At 46.0% G+C, this 19,889-nt stretch overlaps 1 protein-coding gene across 4 annotated transcripts in view; it reads left to right on the top strand.

The window, feature by feature from the left end:
• Positions 1–5,452, top strand: part of TACR1 (tachykinin receptor 1) — a 170,047-nt gene extending 164,595 nt beyond the window's left edge. For 3 of the 4 annotated variants that reach the window (XM_059188171.1, XM_059188169.1, XM_059188172.1), the window contains 2 exons: positions 1,144–1,340; positions 2,822–5,452. In XM_059188171.1, coding sequence (XP_059044154.1) covers positions 1,144–1,340; positions 2,822–3,113 — 489 coding nt within the window. In that variant the 3' untranslated portion in view covers positions 3,114–5,452. The remainder of the gene's footprint in view (positions 1–1,143; positions 1,341–2,821) is intronic. The other variant, XM_059188170.1, reaches the window with a different exon arrangement.
• The last annotated feature ends 14,437 nt before the right edge of the window (positions 5,453–19,889 follow it).

Raw genomic sequence — 19,889 nt, 5'->3', positions numbered from 1 at the left:
GCTTCCCGTGCTTGTGCTCTCACTCTCTCTTTTTCTCTTTCTCTCTGGTAAATAAATAAATAAAAATCTTAAAAAAAAAAAATAAAAGAGAAAAAGAAAGAGTAACTGGCAACCTGTCAAGCTAGTAACATGCACACACACACACACACACACACACACACACACTATGGTAACCACTGTTATTTGTTATTAATCCGTCCAAATATTACAATGCACCTATAAGCCAAATAAATATATATTCTTTTCGTTGTTACACAATACATATTCTTTTTTTTTTTTTTTTTTTTTTAATTTTTTATAAACATATATTTTTTATATACATATATTTTTATCCCCAGGTCTGTGAATCACCAGGTTTACACACTTCACAGCACTCACCAAATCACATACCCTCCCCAATGTCCATATGTACATATTCTTTTTTTATATTCTTTTCCCCTCACTTCTTTTGCTTAACAGTGTCTATAAGATTTTTGAAAACCAATAAATCAAGGGTTTTCTCGTTTTTTTTCTCTTTTGTACTTCTTTACATAGTATTTCATTGTGTGGATGCTAGTTAGTTTTTCTCTGAAGATTTCATGGCCGCTAAAAAGGAACAGGTTACATCCCCCCACTATTCATAAAAACCTCTGAAATCCCCTTTAGCCGTCGGGTGCTTCCTAGATGCAGCTTTCCAGATCCCTCCCTTCCCTCCCTTGCCCAGATACTGTCCTGGCCCTTCGCTCCCCCTCCTGCACCCCTGCTGCCTCCTGCCCCTTCCTGGATCTCTCCCCCAGAACCCCCATTCCCCCGGGTCTGCCCTCCCTCGGCTCCAGTCCCCGCCCAGAAGGATGACATAACACAGAGGTTCTCAAAGTTGAGTGCGTCTCAAAATCATCTGAAGAGCTTGTCAGACACAGAAATCTGGCTTTCACCCCCCAGGTTTCTGAGTCTGTGAGTGCGGGATAGGATCCCAGAATTCCCATTTCTGACAGGTTCCCAAAGTGGGTCCTGGAGTCATACTCTGAGAACTGCTGTCATAATCCAAGTCCCATGGTCCCATGTAAAAATGGTCCTTGTGGTGAAGGGGTAGGAGGGCAGAGAGCATAGTGTCGAGAAGAGGCAGACGTGCTGCGGGTCTCACCCATCTCACGCTCTTGCCAGGTGGTCAAGATGATGATCATCGTGGTGTGCACTTTCGCCATCTGCTGGCTGCCCTTCCACGTCTTCTTCCTCCTGCCCTACATCAACCCCGACCTCTACCTGGAGAAGTTCATTCAACAGGTCTACCTGGCGGTCATGTGGCTGGCCATGAGCTCCACCATGTACAACCCCATCATCTACTGCTGCCTCAACGACAGGTGAGGGCCCCACTCCGCGCTCGCTCAGGGGCAGCAAGATCTGTCTCTGGAGCTCCTGAGCACCCAAGTGCCCAGCCTAACTGAGCAGAACCTCTGTGAGGCAAGAGGGAGCGGGAGGGACTGCGGCAAAAAAATGACCAGACTGCCCAATCCTTACTAGTTACCAACCCAGAGTGTTTTTTGTTTTTTTTTTTTCCTTTTCCAAGAAGAACCAGAAATCTGTATTTTTGTGTGAGGTCTTCTGACCTTTGAACACTTGCAACTAAGGTTGTGGGGGTTTGGGGTGCACATTAAAACAAACCTCTGTGACGCATGCATATGAAGAGGTCTGTGGGCCGCAGCCAGTTCACAGCCTGGGAGTTTAGCCAGTCAGCCCTATGGACCTGCGCACAGTGTCTGTATGTTCAGAGAGGGGGAGAAAGGGAGGCAGAGAGAGTCAGCACACACAGAGACACTGCTGGCCCCAGAGCGCATTCTCCACAGAGCATCTTTTCCCTTCACTGGTCTCTCACTTCTCTCTTCCCATCCACCCCATCACACAATTTGGGTAGCTTTCCCCAGTTTTTTCTGGTAGTTTCGGCAGGACAGGGTAAGCAAAAGGCCCTGATTCAGGACTTGGCCACACCGGCCGGGAGAGCTGTCCTGGCAGAAGCAGCCAACCTTGGACAAGCAAGAGAAGGGGGAGCCCATCGGGAATGGTGATCAGCAATAGGGAATTCGGGTTGATGTGCAGAGTCCCCAACAGCTCAGTCCCTCAGATCGGAAAGGAGGAAGGGCCAGGAGGAGGAATGAAATGTTTGTCACAGTCTTTCTAGCTTTCTGTCATCAGCCTACAAAGTGCCTTCTGTGAATAAGACACTCAGGTGCTGTGAATTTGGGGGCAGGATTCTCTTGACTGTGTCCAGATGCTCTCTGTTAAGTTAACGCACAGATTCACCTCCTTCAAAGAGCCTGATGACTTTGCCCAAGTGCTCTTGGGTTAAATATTAAATATCCCAGTATGTCTAAGTAAAGGCTGATTCTCCCAGTTTATCAAACAGGAACACTGAGGCACATGGAAGGGACGTGATTGAAGTAAGCCTCAGTCCACGAGCTCCTTGAGGGAAAGGAGTTCTAACGTATGGGTTTCCTGCCCGCTGATGAGCACAGCACCGAGCACAGAGCAAACACTTGGGGAGCACTTTTGTTAGTGTTGAGGAGATCCAGCGTGCGCCGAGGTACGGCGGGCAGCAGCAGAGTTCCGGGGTCATCCTCAGTCAAAACAGGAATTTCACACGAGCCTGGGGTCTGGTCCTGAATTCTGCCTTCATGACTGGCCTTCAAATTGCTTTGGCTCAATGTCTCCGGCTGTCAATATAAACCCAGTAAAAGAGAGTCATGCTCAGGTATGCGCATGTGTGCAAGAGCTGAGACAGTGGTGGGAATGTCCTCTGGGAGCAGGCTGTCCCCAAGGGTCACCTCTCCATCTGCTCTCTTGCCAGGTTCCGTCTGGGCTTCAAGCATGCCTTCCGGTGCTGCCCCTTTATCAGTGCCGGCGACTACGAGGGGCTCGAAATGAAATCCACCCGTTACCTCCAAACCCAGGGCAGCGTGTATAAGGTCAGCCGCCTGGAGACCACCGTCTCCACAGTGGTGGGGGCCCACGAGGAGGAGCTGGAGGATGGTCCAAAGGCCATACCCTCGTCCCAGGACCTGGCCTCCAATGGCTCCTCTCGCAGCGACTCCAAGACCATGACTGAGAGCTTCAGCTTCTACTCCAACATGCTCTCCTAGACCACAGGTCCTCAGCAGGGGCGGCCACCACCATCTGTGTCTGGCTTCAACTTCATGCATGGATAATGCCTTGATCTAGAAACCATCAAAAACACCCTCACACTGGGTCTTGTAAAAAAAAAAAAAAAAAAAAAAAAAAAAAAAAAAAAAAAAAAGTTAGAATGTTTTAGGGAAAATGTCCCATCCTGAGTTAAAAAACAAAACCTGGATTCTTCTATGACTTTGTCATCTCCCACACTGTGTGACCCAAGGCAAATCACTGAACTTCTCTGGGCTTGTAAAACGGCGAGGCTGGGCTTGATTTTCCCTGCAATCCATGCCATAATTCTAAAATTGTGTACGTGGGGGCTCATTCCAGGAGGAATCCTGTAGCACCTGGATTTGCCTGGAGCCCCTGTCTTACTTCAGTGAAGCTGTCCACAGCCATGTGCACATTCCCCTCCTTTCGCTGGTCTTCACATCAACCTCACATCAACCTTCTCTCGACAGGGTGAACGAAAGAAGGAACGACGTAAAATCCGAAGGAAAGATTTAACTCCGTCTTCTAAGCATCTGTGAAAAGGAAGCATGGATGCCTTCCTTTAGGCACCTCAATCTTTCAGTGCACAGAAACATCCTGAGATTGAAAAGCTCGGCTTCATCTGCATTATGTCCCTACGGGCTGTTCTGGGTGACCAGTGTGACAGAATATGTCCACTCATGCTAGCTAATGTCTGCTACAGACCAAGAATCGGGAGGCCCGGGCCACACTTAATCTATCTGAGCCTCTTTTGTTATCTATGAAACCATGGGGCTGAACAAAATAACTTAAGTATCCCCTTTAACATTCAATGGTTCGAGAATTGTACGAGTTTTTTGTTTGCTTCACCAAAAATTGGTGGTATCAAAAAGAATCAGAATAACAAGTCCAGTGACTTAATACCCAGGTCCTGGAGAGTAGCAACTGCTAACATGTGTCAATATCCATAGCAAACATTCTCTGATTTATCCTAAAACCACAAGTACTTTCCTTCTTCTGGAACATCTTGGTCTTTGACAGAGCAGAGGACTTCATGTCAAAGCCTGCCTCTCTCCATCAGAGGTTAACAGGCCAAGTCCCCCAGCTGAAGATGCCATCAAGGAAGAGAAACATAGGAACTCCCTGTGCTGGCCTTTTGGGGTATTTTAGGGCAGGGACACTAATGTGGTCTGAGCCTTTAGTAGCACAAGCCATGTGCTCAGATGTCCAATGAACACGGAGGCTGCCCCCGGCAGCCCCACTTGTGGGAGGCGGCCACCTTATATCTTCCCTTCTGATTGTCTGAATCTTCCCTTCCTGCCCCATGGCTTCACTGGCCACCTATCTGTAAGGGGTGGGATGACCCACCCACCCACAGGACAGTCTACCAAGAGCCATGAATTTAATCCTGCCTGTCCCACTAGAGCTTTGAGGAGTCCAGCAGGTGAGCACGCAGCTTCTTTCTGTCTCCTAGATTTGTGTTTAATCCCCAGATGTGACTGAAAGCAGAAGTCTCAGGTACCATCCATGAATGTCCTTTTCGTGGTTTGAAGAATGGGTGCACCTGTGCTACATTTGTGGCATTGAGGGAGACCAGGGCTGCCCACAGTCCTTATGGCCTTTCCCAGCCATGCAGGCTGGAACCCTCCCAGGGCATTGACAGGCCTGGGGAAGTTGTACAGCAGCAGAATAAGCCAGAACAACCCTAGAGCCGTATTCTGCAAAGCAGCATGGGAATGATTAAATAAACGAAATAAAACCAGCTCAGTGCAGATAGATGAATGGAAGACATAATTTAAGGGCAAAAAAAAAAAAAAAAAAAAAAAAAATTTCAATGCCCAAAGCATTAGTCATAATTCCAATAAAGAATTGTACTGTGTGTGGATTATTCACTCCACAGGAGTATGGAACCAGCATGATTATGAGACATACCTAAGAAGAAAGTGTCAAGGAATTGAAAACATCCTCTCTATTGAAGAGGCAAGTGTTGAATTCAACAAGGATTTGTTGAGTACCTGCTCTGTACTTAGCTCTGAGCTGGGGACACAAAACTCCTCCCACTCTTGAGGAACCTACCAGACTGGCCCTGGCTAACTCACCTGTCCTATTGGGTCCAGACTGCTTATCAGGCATGGAGGCAGCTGAGAAGCACGTTCTCCCTGGGATTCTAAAGACCCACACTCAATGCGGGTAATCAAGCCAAAGGCTGGGAACTTCAGAGAGCCTTTTGCAATGACTTCATGGAGATTGATACAAAGGGAGCCACCAGTCAGTTCAGGGTAACTGAAGGGATGTGGTTGGATAGCATCATCACCGCACCATAAGGGAGACTATTGGATGGTCATGAAGATCCCTGTCAAGGGCCCAGCAAGCCTCCCCCTGACCTACTGGCCGGCACCCACCGAACTTATAAAAATGTTGTCGGCTCCCATGTATGAGAAACACCATGATTTGCACCGTGCATGGGTCTCATTCTTACAGCAATGTGTCACCCTGGGTTTATCTCTTGAGCTTTTTCCTTGGTATACTGTTCAGTAGTAATAGAATATAAGACATTATGGGGCCATCTTTGTTATGTTACTTCCAAAATGTGGGATCCAGCGGCTGTCAATGTGTTATTTGTATTGTGCCAATGTCTCCTCTACGTTCTGTCACAGAAAGGAGCTGATTCATGTCATGGACTCACAGTCAAACCATAGTACTTGACGGGTGGGAGAACTTTCTGGGAGGGACCGAGGGCAGGAACCCTTGCCCTCCTCACCCCCACCAGAATTCAGAGACGCACTGGAATGTCCTTTCTTTTGGAAGGACTAAAAGGACTCCTGGGAAAAGAGGACTCAGGAGCTGACCTCATTGACCTGGTTTTCGAGAAGAGTCCTGTAAGTAAGTGGACAGGGTTCATTCCTGAGGTTTCTGTTATCCAGCCTCAAATCCTGGAAAGAATTTTCATTCATAAATAAAGTGTGTGTTTGACTCTCTCCTGACTCTGTCTCATCTCCAGGGAACCTCCAGCCCCTACAAGATGCTGAATGGGTTGGTATCATGAACGCTGCTAACTTGCATAGCCAGAAGGATGGAACCCAACACCCAACAAACTTAACTCTGTGACAAACTGGGATGGCAAGTGGTGATGGCTGTTTGCAGGTGGGGATCAGAGAAGAGAAGGTGGGGGACTGTGCCAAGTGACCAGCAATGTCACCTGTGAACAGAGCTGTGTCCATGCAGTTCCTCCCAGACAGACACCAAGAAAGAGAAGTGCAAGAGATTTACTGGGGAGACACCAGGGAAGGGTCGGGGGAGAGGACGCAGCAGGAGGCACAGATCCTACCCCTGTGATGAAAGGTGGTGGGGAGGATGGGCAGGAAGAGCCTCAGACTTCGGTGCAGCTCGAAGCCGAGCCCTGCCGTGAGTCCTAAGCCATTGCTGCTGAGGGCTATCAGCTGGTTCCCCACCTTCCAGTTCTCTTTTGAAGGGACATCAGAGCTGGGACCCCCATGGCTGCCTGTGTTTAAAAACACATGTCAGGAAACCATTGGAAGAATTTGAAATCTTAATGGTAAAGTCTGTGGACCTTGGCACCTGCCTCCTACTTTCCAGGACCACCCTGTACCCCTCACCTGTCAGGCACGTCCGTCAAAGAGCAGTGGGCAGCCGTCAGCAGACGTGCAATGACAAAGGTTGGAAAGGCATTTGAAACAGGGAGTTTTGAGGAAAATATGAATAGTTAACCAATATGTTGAGTATCAGACACAAATGATAAACATGTTTCCATGTAAACTAAAGCATCTTAAACTGATATTCTTGTATAAGCTTCAAGGGACCCACAGACCCCTTCAAGATTTCCACAAGTGACACGTAAGACATAGCATATGTATGTGCGTGTGTCCATGGGTGTGAATAAGTGGTGCAAAACCTGAACTTTCCCCAAAGAAATCATCCACCCTCTGTTCTTCTGAGAAGGAGAGAAATGAAACTGTTTGTAGGGCAAGGGCGAGCAGCCTTGTGATCCTCAGACACAGTGACCTGTATAGGCAGCCTTGGAGAACCCAGAGCGGCTACTGAAAACCGGAAAACCACCTGGGAACCCCAGACACCCAAGAGAGTTAAGGCTATAGAACATCATTAAAGATGTCTGTGGCTGTAAAAATACCAAATTCACGATTAAGGGGCGTGTTCACCCTTCTCCATGAAACAGTGAATATTTGTTCACTGAGGAAGGGCTAACCTGAGTGGTGGGTGACCAAGTCATGTCAGGTACGGAGTACGGATTTTCCCTGTGGAGGGAAAGTTGTTTCATTTAGTCCCGTGTGGGCACGCGTGGCCTCCAGACACACTGCAGACGCTTAGCCTCTGGAGCCCCAGCTGCTTTGGTAACACGCCCTCCGGCCCTCCTGCGGAGCATCCACGTCCATGAGTGTATGTTAGAGTCCGTGAGGGAACAGGTCTCCTCAGCTCTGGAACCTGAGGGGGGATTTCAGTCAGAACCCCAAACAGAGGGGTGTGGGGTGGGGGACACACCAAACATGTTCCTCTCATCCATCTTCAAATGTGAAGGGGACACCTGGCTGTAGAAACTGCTTTCCTGACCCCCATAGACAGTGTTGTGAGAAACGCTCATTTATCTGTGCCCACTTGAAGAAAACAGGGAGGAATGGTTCTGAGGCCGTGGAAGGGCCTATCTCACAAGCACCAAATCCCACATAAAATGGCAGCAACTCTTGCTCCCGGCCTCCCTCTCAAGCAGCATAGCCAGCGAGGAGAAAGGCTGCTGAGGAGAAGCAAGGGACTACCAGATCTCAGCACTGGCATGACTAGACGGGCGCCTGCCTGGCCCTGTTTCTCTCCCATGGCACATTGGCCATGTACATGCCCCCAGCTACGGAGATTTCCATGTAGACAGATTCAAACCCGGGTCCCCTGTACTGTGTGCACACGTGTCCTTTCTCTCTTTCTGCCCTTTTTATTTCCAGTTTCCTTTCTTTTGTTCTCCACTCCGTAGTCCATCCCTGGAAGCCCTCACTTCCTGACGTGGCCCCTGCTGAAATCTCTAGGTTTTAAGGCCTCAACCCCGGATGCCTTCCCAGTCCCCTCATTGTTAATGAGGGTTTGGTGTGACAGAAGGCCCACCCCTAACAAATCCCCCTTCCCATCTCCCCAGATCCCCCCGCTTGCCTGCCCCACATACCCACCCACCCACACTTACCCTTCACCCTCCAACCCTACCTCCCCTCACCCACTTTCCCGGACTGAGCTGCTTTCAGGACAGGACTCCCGAGTCAGTCCCTACACTTATAAGCAGCAGCTGCCCTTGCAGATCTGGCCTCCAGGCTGGGAGGGGAGAGCAGCAAACTCCAGAGGGCTTCCGGGTTCCAGTGCCATCCGCTCCAAGCCATGTCAACGTATGGATTTGGAGAACAACATTAACGCATGAGGAGACCACCAGAGTGGAGGGAGAAGAGGAAAACAGTGCATGTTCTCTGGGGGTTGGGCTGCTCCTTGGCGATCCATGCCCATTGCCCTCTTGTTCCCTCACCACCACCTGGAGCAGTACTTGTTCTGGCAGAAGAGTCCCAGGGGGTAATCACTCTTGCTCCACGACACCAGCCACCTGAATTGGTCCAGATGGTCAGAAAGAGATGCTGTGACAGCTAATGATGAACGTGTTCAGAAATCTGGGGACAACCCAAACACTTTTTCAAAAAGGGAAGCGGGTCTTTTCAGATTACTTTATACCTATAAAGATTTGGCCGCTGATAGTTCAACTTTGTCCACTAAACATTTGCCTGACTACCAGGATGTTGCAGGTGCCCCACTGGGGATTCGAAAATAGAAATTTCCATAGCACTGGGTCCCTGCTCTCAAGTCCAGGAGCACAGACAGATGTTCACCATAGCCCAGTGGGAGGAATGTCAAAGCAAGGATGCTAGAATGCACACTTGATGCCACACCTCCCCAGATGTCACTAAAAGATCACAAAGTCTTCAGCCCAGTGTTTTTGTCAGTGGCAACACGCAATCACTCACAGGAAACATTTGCCGGCTGCAACAGCTCACTTCCAAAACCTCCCAAGTTTTCTTGTATCTAATGGACACCCTTACTTTTCAGGGTTGCGAAGTTCCCTAATCCGAGGCATCCCCTTTCTACTGTTAATTTCAAACCCTCCCAAGTCAAAAAGTAGTCCCTTCGCAGTCTGGAATAGGACCGCCACCCTCTCCAAGTTCCACATGGGTGCCCCAGGACTGCTCTCTGCTGCCCTCTGGAGGACTCTATAAAAATGCTCTATTTAAAAAAAAAAAAAAAAAAAAAAAAGCGCTCTGCCAGCTGGTAGGATGCTTGCTTTGAGGTGGCCAAGAAGTCAATGCCATGAGTATGATTTTCCTGTGCCTGGGCATAATTTGGGTTATAGATTTGAAGAAAGGAAGACACATAATAGAATACAAGGGGCCTGGAAATACAGAATTTTCATTATGGACATACATTCATATGTGCTTCTGTTCCCACCAAGAAAACTCCCGATATGATGATGGGAGCCAATCGTAGGGCTCCACAATGGTCTCCTTATGCCCTCTCCCTTCTCCCATCTCTGATCTGAAGACCCCACATTCCTTTTTTTTTAAAAAGATTTTATTTATTTATTTGACAGAGTGAAAGATCACAAGTAGGCCGAGAGGCAGGCAGAGAGAGAGGGGGAAGCAGGCTCCCCACTGAGCAGAGAGCCTGATGCAGGGCTCTCTCCCAGGATCCTGATATCATGACCTGAGCCGAAGGCACTGGCTTAACCCACTGAGCCACCCAGGTGCTCCTGAAGACCCCACATTCCTAATCATGGCGTGCATTCTGCCAACTCTCAAATGCCCCACAATGATCTTAATGCTCCAGTGGGAGCTGTCATACTGGTAGAATGCAGAGCAGTGGTTGGCATGCCCATCACCCAGGGATACGCAGAGGGCAGGGCCCAGGCTCCCAGCAGACCACCTAGAGATGCCATGCAAGGTCCTCTCTTTAAGAAACAATAAGTTTCTCTGCTTCTTCTGCTGCTGCTGCTGATGCTGATGCTGGGGCTGGGCAGGATCAGTTGTCTGTCTAGAGCAATACCTGTGGGGCAGGAAACATTCCTTTTGTATCAGATACTTAGGCTTATCAGGGCCACTCTTGGCTTCCGTCTACACTGGCCTTGGATTTGGAACTGGGCACCCTGGCTCAGAAGCATCGAGCCCCAGCAGCTTCTTACCCCTACTAGGTGATTGTCATGGATCTTTTCATAGATTTCCAGGGCAGAATTCAGTCCCCATATCTCCTAAGGGATGGTGCGTAAATCCTGGCAACTGGACTAGGCAGAAGAGGATAACCCACACTCCAGGGGTGTGCTCTGGGAGACCTCTTACTGCACTGGCTGCAGGATTCCATGGCCTGAACACGACATGACTCCGTCAGCTAATTTCTCAAAAAGAAGATGGCATTGAGTTCCATACCTGCGTGAATCTATCCCCTAGTTACCATCAAGGCAGGATGAGTGAGCAGCCCTTGCCCTTCTCTACACATCCCGCTAAAGCTGGAAACCCTCTGGCCCTGGGTGTTCATGCTCCCTGGGTAACATCTCTTTACAAAATGTTAGGGGGGAAGGGACACAGAGTAAGGTATCCCCCAGGTCCTTGTTTGATAGAGGAAAAGAGCCCGTGAGTGAAAGCAGAAACGTGTGCTCCAGGGAAGTCTGAAGGTTTGAAAAGCAGAAAAACAGAAGAGTTGCTTCCTTCTCTCTCCCACCTCAAATGTCATAACAAAGATGATGACAACCGTGGTAACAAGTTCTCTTCTGGATCTCCTGTGCTAAATAGTTCAGACACCTTACCAGGTTCCACCTTTACAGGCCATGAAATCAATATTGTTATTGCCCTTAATTTAATAGGAGAACAATGGAGCTTACAGAATGACTTGCTGGAGATCCAACCAGAACTGACTCTCAAAGCAGCCTGATCACAAAGCTCCAGGTGGGAGCAAGACCCCCCTGCTGTCTCTTTCATTCCCACATCTCCAGGCCTCTTTCCTCTTAAAGGTGCAGCAGCCCAGGCTGGAGGGACTGCCCCAAAACACACTGCCAAATGTTAATTCAAGACATGGTGCTTTCAGGAGCAGCCAACTTCCACAGCCCCATCAAATCAGCAGAAAAACATTTCAAGGAGGGGACTTGTCCCCCTGTCCTTTGTAGTCACCCCTACAATTAGGCAGGATATGTGGCCAGGTTCTAACTCTGATTTGAAGACTGCTTATCAAGGATTTCCAGCTGTAATTAATCTTGGCACATTTAGCCTGTGCACAGAATTCCCTAGACGTGACTTTCCCTGGATGACACACCCTTCTTTTAGAAAGATAAATGTCACTGAGAAGGATATCTTATGTTTAAAACTAACAACTTAAAAAAAATCTGTGTCCTGTCTATGAGGCCAGATTCACCTGCGTATTGGAGGTAAGGGTGAGGACCACTGGACTGGCCATGGAAATGGTGCACAAAGGGAGGGTGTCCTAGGTCAGCTTGAACCAGATCATTGCCCACAGATCAACTTAGTCATGAAAGAAAGGTGAGTTCAATCCCCCCCCCAAAAGAGTAGGAAGTTGAAAATTAGAGGGACTAAGTCAATTGTTTTAAACCCTAATGGCATTTTAAAAAATCACCTATGGGCTTATCAAGAGCTAGATTCTTAGCCTCATTCCCAGAGATCCTCACTCAGTAGATGTGCATTTTAACAAACACATCAGTGGCTCTGATGCAGATGGCCTGTGAACCACTGGGCAGGACAGACAATAGATGGGAAAGTTGATGAGGAGGAGTTTTCACAGAAAAAAATGAATTATAATTTGGTGAATGGAGGCAGTTCCTAACACACAGTCTTGCTCACTTAGTCAGGGTGGACTCTCAAAGAACTGGGCTTCAGCAGATAGTTGGGGGCAAGGCCCCAGGGTAATGCCACAAAGGGGAGGGCGACAATAGGAGGAGATGGAAGGGGGCTACATCTCAATCCACGTTTCGCCTTTGCCATGTCTGAGCCCTCATTCCCAGTGTTTCCTTCTAGAATTCCAAAACTGTTGCTACAACACGAAGTAACTTACTATCCTCCACCCACCTCCTGCCCCTGTTTTTGTCTTCTTTCATGCAGGTTTGCAAAATCAGAATTAGAATGCAAAATTTTTACTTCCCAGATGTCTAGGGATGTGTCATTGCTTCCAGCCTCTGGAAGGCCCCAGGGTTGAACTGTGTCCAGCTCAGGATGGAACTGTTTTTCCTGAATTCTAAACCAATTCCCAGAGCATTTTATGGGAAAGCACTTTATTTTTATATACCCAACACACATTCCAATTTTATGACTTTTTCAATTATTTACAACTTTCCCCTTATGTTCAACTCAGATTCATATCCAAGCAAAGGAAGAAGTCTATATGTCAGAGCAATGTTGTTTATGTGCACAGTGGCGGGGGGGGAGGGTTGATCTATAAAAGACAAAAGCAGCAGAAGTTGGATGTATTTTCTTTTTACAAGAAAAGAGACTATAAGTCATAGCTATCTCCAATTTGACCCCTTTTCAGGTAACAGACAGCGTGATGGGCTACTAGACATTGCAAAGACAGAGGCAGTACCCGGCATGGGCTTGAGAGCTGGGGTAGACAGTCTCTGGAAGCCCTTTCTTGCTCTCATAACCACAGCAGGGCTAACTGTGAGCTTCCCCGAAACTCACCCTTTCAGCAAACATTTATCGAATTCCTAGAAATGTTCCCTCATAGATGATGAGTCATTTCAAAGAAGCAATGTTGGTGCTTTGGTGCTTGAGAAATACTGTCTGATGGTCCTTGTGACAAGCACTATGAAGCTTCCTTCGGGTCTGGGTGTGCCTAGCTCTTGAGCCATGCCTTCTACACCCCAGGCCCTGTGCTGGGCATCAGAGAGGTAATGACAGGGAGAACAGGCATGGGTCCCACTGGCAGGCAGCTTTCAGGCTAATGGAAAGACATAACATGCTGATCAAATAACCCCACAAAGGAGGGCATAATTAAAAACTGAGAAAAGGACTAGTAGAGAAAGAAAGGTTTGGGTACAGAGGAACTGGACTCAGCATCTGAGGGCAGGGGAGCGTTCGTTCTCCAAGAAGGTGAGGCCTGAGGATTGAGAGTAGCCCAGACAAAGAGGAGAGAAAGAGCATTCCAAGAATGGAAATGGCATGGAGAAAGGTTGGGATGCGAGGGAATATGGCATATTTGAGGGACTGGAAGCACAAGACCAATGTGTCTGGCTTGAAGAGGGAGGAGACATGGTGGAAAGCGAGTCTGGAAGAGAAGGAGGCAGAGGGCCTTGGAGATACTTATGGGCCTCAATAAGCGTTATGGTTTTCAGTCTCAGAGCAAAGCTAGTCAGCAAAAGATTTAGATTCAATGTGCTTTTGGGAAAGACTGCGCCAGCTGTAGGAAGAACAGTTAGGAGGTGACTGCTGTGATCCAAGTAAGAGGACATAAGCACAAGGGGATGGATTTGAGAAGCATCTAGCCTCTCTGATAAATATCTGTTTGTTGACAGACTTCACTGGTTATGGAGAAAGGGGCGGTTTCAAGAATAAATTTGGTGTTCCTTACTCGGGTGATGGGTTGAATGATAGTGTCATTTACTGCAACAGGGAACACTGGGATAACAGCTTGGAGAGAGAGGAGAGGCAGAAATATTCCGAGTTGAATGCAAGCTAATATTGAGACAGCAAAGGAGATATCCAGGAAACAGTTGAACATGCAGATTTGGATCTCCGGGAGCAGACTGGGCTGAGGAAATCGATTTCCAAGTCAATTACAGATGACAGTTGATCCTGTGGGCATGAAGAAGCTTGCCAAGTGTGATAGCATTGGGTAATCAAATGCGACATCTCATAGCTGGATGGAAGAGTCGAATTGTGCTGAGAGAGAGAGAAAAAACAACCAACAACAGGGGAATATGGTGTCTTGGAAGCCAAGAATGAAAGACAACTCTTCAAGGGAAGGATTCTGTGATGTTGAATGGGGCAAACAATTGAGGTAGAGGAGACGTGGAAAATGCCCAGTGGGTTCAGTGATGATAAGATCAGTGGTGGCTTTAGCAAGAGCTGTTGGGAGTGGGGTTCTGGAAGCAGTTCACAGCGAGCTAAGGAAGAAATGGCTGAAGAAGAAAGAGAGACCCAAACCTTCAGATCTCCTCCCAAAAGACTAATTTAGATGGAGAGGAAGAGAAGCTTCCTCTGGTAGCTAGAGGGAATGTAGGACCAAGGAAGGTACTTTAAATTTGTGTTTGTTATTTAATAAAAGAGCCTTGGATGTAATCCAGTGCCTAGTGGAATGATCGTTTTGAGCAGGGGCACTAGAGTATATAGGAGAGAGAAGAGAAAACTGGTAGTGAACAATTTCTGGGAAAGCAGGAGGCTGGTCTGCAGAGACTCCAGCTGGATGATGAGAGACAAAGGGTGAGGGTCAGTTAGGAGATTTGAAAGCAGGATATCAGAAAAATTCCTCTAGCTGATTGTTTCAATTATCTCTAAGAAGCAGAAAGCAGGGTCATCACTGGTGATGGGCAGGAAGTTGGGGAACAGGGCTACAAGCTACTGGTTAGGGGAAGCATGTAAGAGATTACAAAGAGTCATTGCAGATGGTCCAGAAACTCTGATTCAGCTGTTCTGGAGTGGGCCTCCTGATCTACATTTGTGACAAACACAACCAATTCTGAAACACATGGTTCAGGGACCAGGCTTTGAGAAACCCAGCCAATATTTGGGGATATGTACCCTTTTTCATCCCGTGAATCTCACCATGAAGAATGAAAGAAATAAGTGTTTCCAAGAAGATTGTGCTGGTGTACACGATGATCTTTCTAATTCTATGTCCCCGGAAGGCTTCACTCCTTTTGGAGGGCTATTTGACCAAGGCAGCTCTGAAGCTATTCTTGACTTTATGTGAAATTGAATAAATCTTAATTCAGTTCTCAGGCAACTCAACATTAACCCAAACTTAGTCTTTTATTCTGACATTAGGCCCTAGTTCTAAAAACTAGGGATGTATTTTGTCCCTAAACCAGGCCCCACTCAACTTAATCCTTCTGTTCCAAGAATTATTGTAAGTGACAGTGTTAGTCATTATCTGGTTTATGAGGATTCCAAGGTATGACCCTCATCAAAAGGCAACAATACACAAATATGCACACAATTAATCTATAATCTGAACATAATACCTAACCATAAAGTTCAAGCAAGATGGATCAGAGCAAGATTTACCCAGTTTAATTTTGAAAGAAGAAGAATGGTACAAATTTTGAAAAAGTGCTTTAACTATGCAAAGATCAACTTGCCACATAAATCATTTCTGTCCATGAATTTGAAGACTGAGAAGGGAAAAGTGAATTCTACAAAGGATTTTTTGTAGTTTTCAGTCATTTTCTTAATGAATTTTTCTTCACTCTTTGGTTGGCCAACACCCATTTACCTTCAAATCTCTTATTAAATGCTACTTCTTCAGAAATGTTCCTCCACACCCCCTACACTAATAGGCCCCCCAGACAGATCCCCATCATTATTTTCTATCATTCCACCCTGTTTTTTTAAAATCTGGATCCCTGTTAGACTGTAAGTCCTATGAGGAGCATAGGAGCATAGTATCATGATCCAAGATACACCCATTTCCTAGTACAGTATCAGCACAAAGGGCTGATTTTAGATTAATTGGATTAGCTCTAAATACCTATTGAATAAATAACTGAATATACATTAGGGAGTCAACCTTCTCCCGTCCTTGCTGGTTTCTAGAGCAACATATTGGGAGACCCCCAGCTGACACTGCTACATCCAGGCGAGAGATTCTTTTTTTTTTTTTTTTTTTGGAAGATTTTATTCATTTATTTATTTGACAAACAGAGATCACAAGTAGGCAGAGAGAAAGAGAGAGAGAGAGAGGAGGAAGCAGGCTCCCTGCTGAGCAGAGCGCCCGATGCGGGGCTCGATCCCAGGACCCTGGGATCATGACCTGAGCCGAAGGCAGAGGCTTAACCCACTGAGCCACCCAGGCACCCCCAGGCAAGAGATTCTGAGGCAGTGGCTCTCAAACCTTTGTGATTGCCACTTAAAAGACACACCAGCGGACAAAAAACCATAAGGATAACACAAGCACATTTTGAGGGAATCATACAGACATTAACTTTAGCAATACTTCGATGCAAATGTAAACCATAACACATTGTAGGATTAACCAAACAACCCTCAGAAAAAGAAATTAATTTAAAAATCAACAACAGTTGCCATTCAGTTACCGTCCCAACAACTTGGGATGCTGCTGACGGTGCACGGATAACAAACCATCCCACTCTCTGGTCTTGGCAGCGTTACTCGACGCTGTGGAGCGTCCAGGCTTACTGGTAGACTGCTGAATTAGAAACCTCAGGAAATTCTAGTATAGTATTAATGTGAGTTTTTTGAGTACCAAAAAGCAGTAGTACACCTAGTAGTTATTAGTAAACAACTTACTAAGTCTATGGAATTGCCTGCCTTGCCTATAAGAACTTGGGTTTTCTTATTCATCCCCTGTTCATCTCAAGGACCCTCGTGGGCTATCAGATGACTCAGAATCATATCTGAGTATTGCTGGTCTAGGAGATATGCAATCCAGCCATTTCTCTAGCTCCCCTCCCTTGGATCCAGTGAGGACACTAGGCCGTCCCCACACTTGGACCACATTAGCTGTGGCTCCTGCCAGCCACCTTTCCTAAGTTCTATTAATATCATGTTCTTGGTTAGAGCTGTTTTAAGAAACAACTAAATGAAATCCACTTCTGCGTTTGCTACAAAAGTCACTGTGAATATTACCAATTTTTTTTATTATGTAACTTATATATAACTTTTATATAATTATGGTGAGGACAACAGTTAGTGTTTGGGTTCGTTACATGCCCCTCACAGTTCTAAGGGCTCACATGTTTTGTTTCATGGAGTCTTTGCATCTCTCTAAGGGGGAAGGTACTCGCATTAATCCATTTATCCACAATGTCACACCATACTCCTTAATCTCTGCCTGAGAACTTCTTTTCGAATTTACTGCCAGAAAAATGTTCACTCTATTGGGAAACTGGTGTACTCCCTCCTTCCTGATCATAAGTAGTGTAATATTTATTGCTTGGCTCTTATCCCTGGATTCCAGGAAATGTGCCAGAGAGTTTGGGTCTTGTATACCGGCTGGTACCGTCTTATCATCAGTACATTATTTCCACTTATTTTTCTGTGTACTGACTTTCTATTTCCATTTTATTTGCCTTTGTCCTCCTTGCTACTAATTACCCTCAGAACTTTTTGGAAACAAGAAAGGCAGAAGTCAATTTAGCTAAACAAAAAACATATACTTTGAGTTTAACCTGAGAGCACTATGTCTGAGAAATCGGTGAATGGAGATTGAGACCACAACCTCACAACTCGGGGATGAGTTTGAAACCATTCCGGAAACCAAATATCTTTTTCTGAACCTTCTAGAATATGGTGACTGTTCATATACTTTTTTTAAAAAAGTACAGTTATTAAATACCATCCAGGGAAAGCCCTGAGTAAAAAAAAGAACCTTTTGCCCAGGACATCAGAGGCCTTTAAAGAGAATGGGAACATGCTGCTATTACAGAAACCAGACTGGAAGCAGGTATCTTTGTCACTGAGCGTCTGTTACATGCCTCTTCCTGTAATATGAATACACCATTAAAAGAACATATTTTATTTATAGAATAACTTGACCTTAAACATGCATGTGTTGCTAGGGTCAGGGTAATGATCATACTCTGTTTTTTCTCTGGCAAATGAGCACAGCTGTCCATAAGGGTCACCATATGAGAAAATTAAAAAAAAAAAAAATGCATGCAGAACAAACAGGGCATACCACAACTCGTTCTTCTTGTCTAAAAAGGGTTTGGGGAGCGCCTGGGTGGCTCAGTGGGTGAAGCCACTGCCTTTAGCTCAGTTCATAATCCCAAGGTCCCGGGATAGAGCCCCAGATCGGGCTCTCTGCTCGGCAGGGAGCTTGTTTCCCTTCCTCTCTCTCTGCCTGCCTCTCTGCCTACTTGTGATCTCTGTCTGTCAGATAAATAAATAAAACCTTAAAAAAATATTTTAAAGGGTTTGGTATTGCAGTTTGCCTCAAGCAATGGGTCTAGAAATGCCAGCAGCTATTTTGACAACTAAATGCCAGATAAATTTCAGCAGCTATGACAACCATGAAATATGTCCTTCTTCCCCTTAAGACTCTCAAAATTCCTTGGGAGAAGATGGTTTCAAGTTTAATAATAAATGTAGTCACTGTCCAGATTTCATCTGAAAAAAAAAAAAAATCTGAACACAAAATAATCAAGAGAGAAAGACATCAAAACTTGCTGTATTTCTTTTTGTGTCTCCAGTTAGATTTTCTCAGCCTGTTTATGCTGCAGTTCGGGGCAAACCTTCTAGAATTCTGGACATCAACTCCACGATCACTTCAATGGCTCTGACTGTTCTTAGAAATAGTGCTCACCGTCTGAATGTTGAATGCTCAAAATCTCTAGCCTCATCAGTGTTCCAAAGGAGTGCTGAGTCTTCCCTTTGAAAGTTTATGTCTCAAATGACCGGTTTGGTTTATCATGAATTTGCAATCATTTTTTAAAACCTGATGTGTTCAGTTTACTTCCTCTTAAACATCAGAGTGCTTGGTTAAGGTCTGGGAGTATGCATCTGATTTAAAGAATTTCTTATCTAATAAGATAACTCTATCTCCCCACCCCACTCCCCACCACACCCACCAAAGCAAAAACCACACTTATATCCTTGGAATGAAGATGTAACCAATATTTGCATCCAAGAAGAATGACCAAGGCTCTGTTCTTTGCCCCTCTTGCATTTAGACCTGCAATTCTCAACTATAATGTGCACATGAATATGTATGTTGTAGCTATGCATATGTAAATTTTGCATATGAATATATAATGTGCCAGAAGCGGGGCTGAAATCTGCCATCCTAACAAGCTCCCAGGTGATGCTGGTGGTGCCATAGCCAGGAGCACAGGGACTGGAGCAGTGTGCCACAGATGTCATTGTAAATGTTCTAGTAGCCACATTAAAAAACTAAAAAGGAACAAGTGGAAACAATTTAACAATATATCTTAACCCAACACATCCAAAAATTATTAGTTCAACAGGTAATCAATACAAAATTTACTGAGATATTTTGCATTCTTTCTTTCATACTAAGTCTTAAAAATCAGGTATGCATTTTACGGGTACGGCACATCTCCAGTTACACTCGCCGCATTTCCAGTGTTCAGTGGCCATGCTGCTCCACCGAACAGCATAGGTCCCGAAAGCCTCACTGTCTTCCCAGAAGGAATTCTGGTCAGTAGCTCTTGAGTGTTAGGCTGATGGATGTTGGGCTGGGAGATGACTCCCGATGATGTCATCTGGGCAGAGACCGGCAGTTCTAATTTGGAAGATGAGTTTATTCAAAACCAGTAGAGCCTCCCTGGGTGGTAGGAGCCTCTAATGTTTAGGGAACAGATAACCCTCCACATTGTCTCCTGGGTCTTGGCACTTCCTGATTACAAGTTAAAAGAGGCCCAGAATGAAAGATGGGGCACATTAAGTTGTGTGAGACAGGAAACATTAAGCCATATGTGAGCAGCAAGGGGTACCACAGAACCTCCAGTCCTCACTTAGGAGACTGGAGTTTTATTCTAAGAGCTTTGGGGAACCATTGAAAAATTTTAAACAGAGAAACATGGTATGATC

Source organism: Mustela lutreola, chromosome 9, assembly GCF_030435805.1.
Source record: "Mustela lutreola isolate mMusLut2 chromosome 9, mMusLut2.pri, whole genome shotgun sequence".
NCBI classification, from domain to species: domain Eukaryota; kingdom Metazoa; phylum Chordata; class Mammalia; order Carnivora; family Mustelidae; genus Mustela; species Mustela lutreola.
This window is presented reverse-complemented; position numbering and strand designations above follow the sequence as displayed.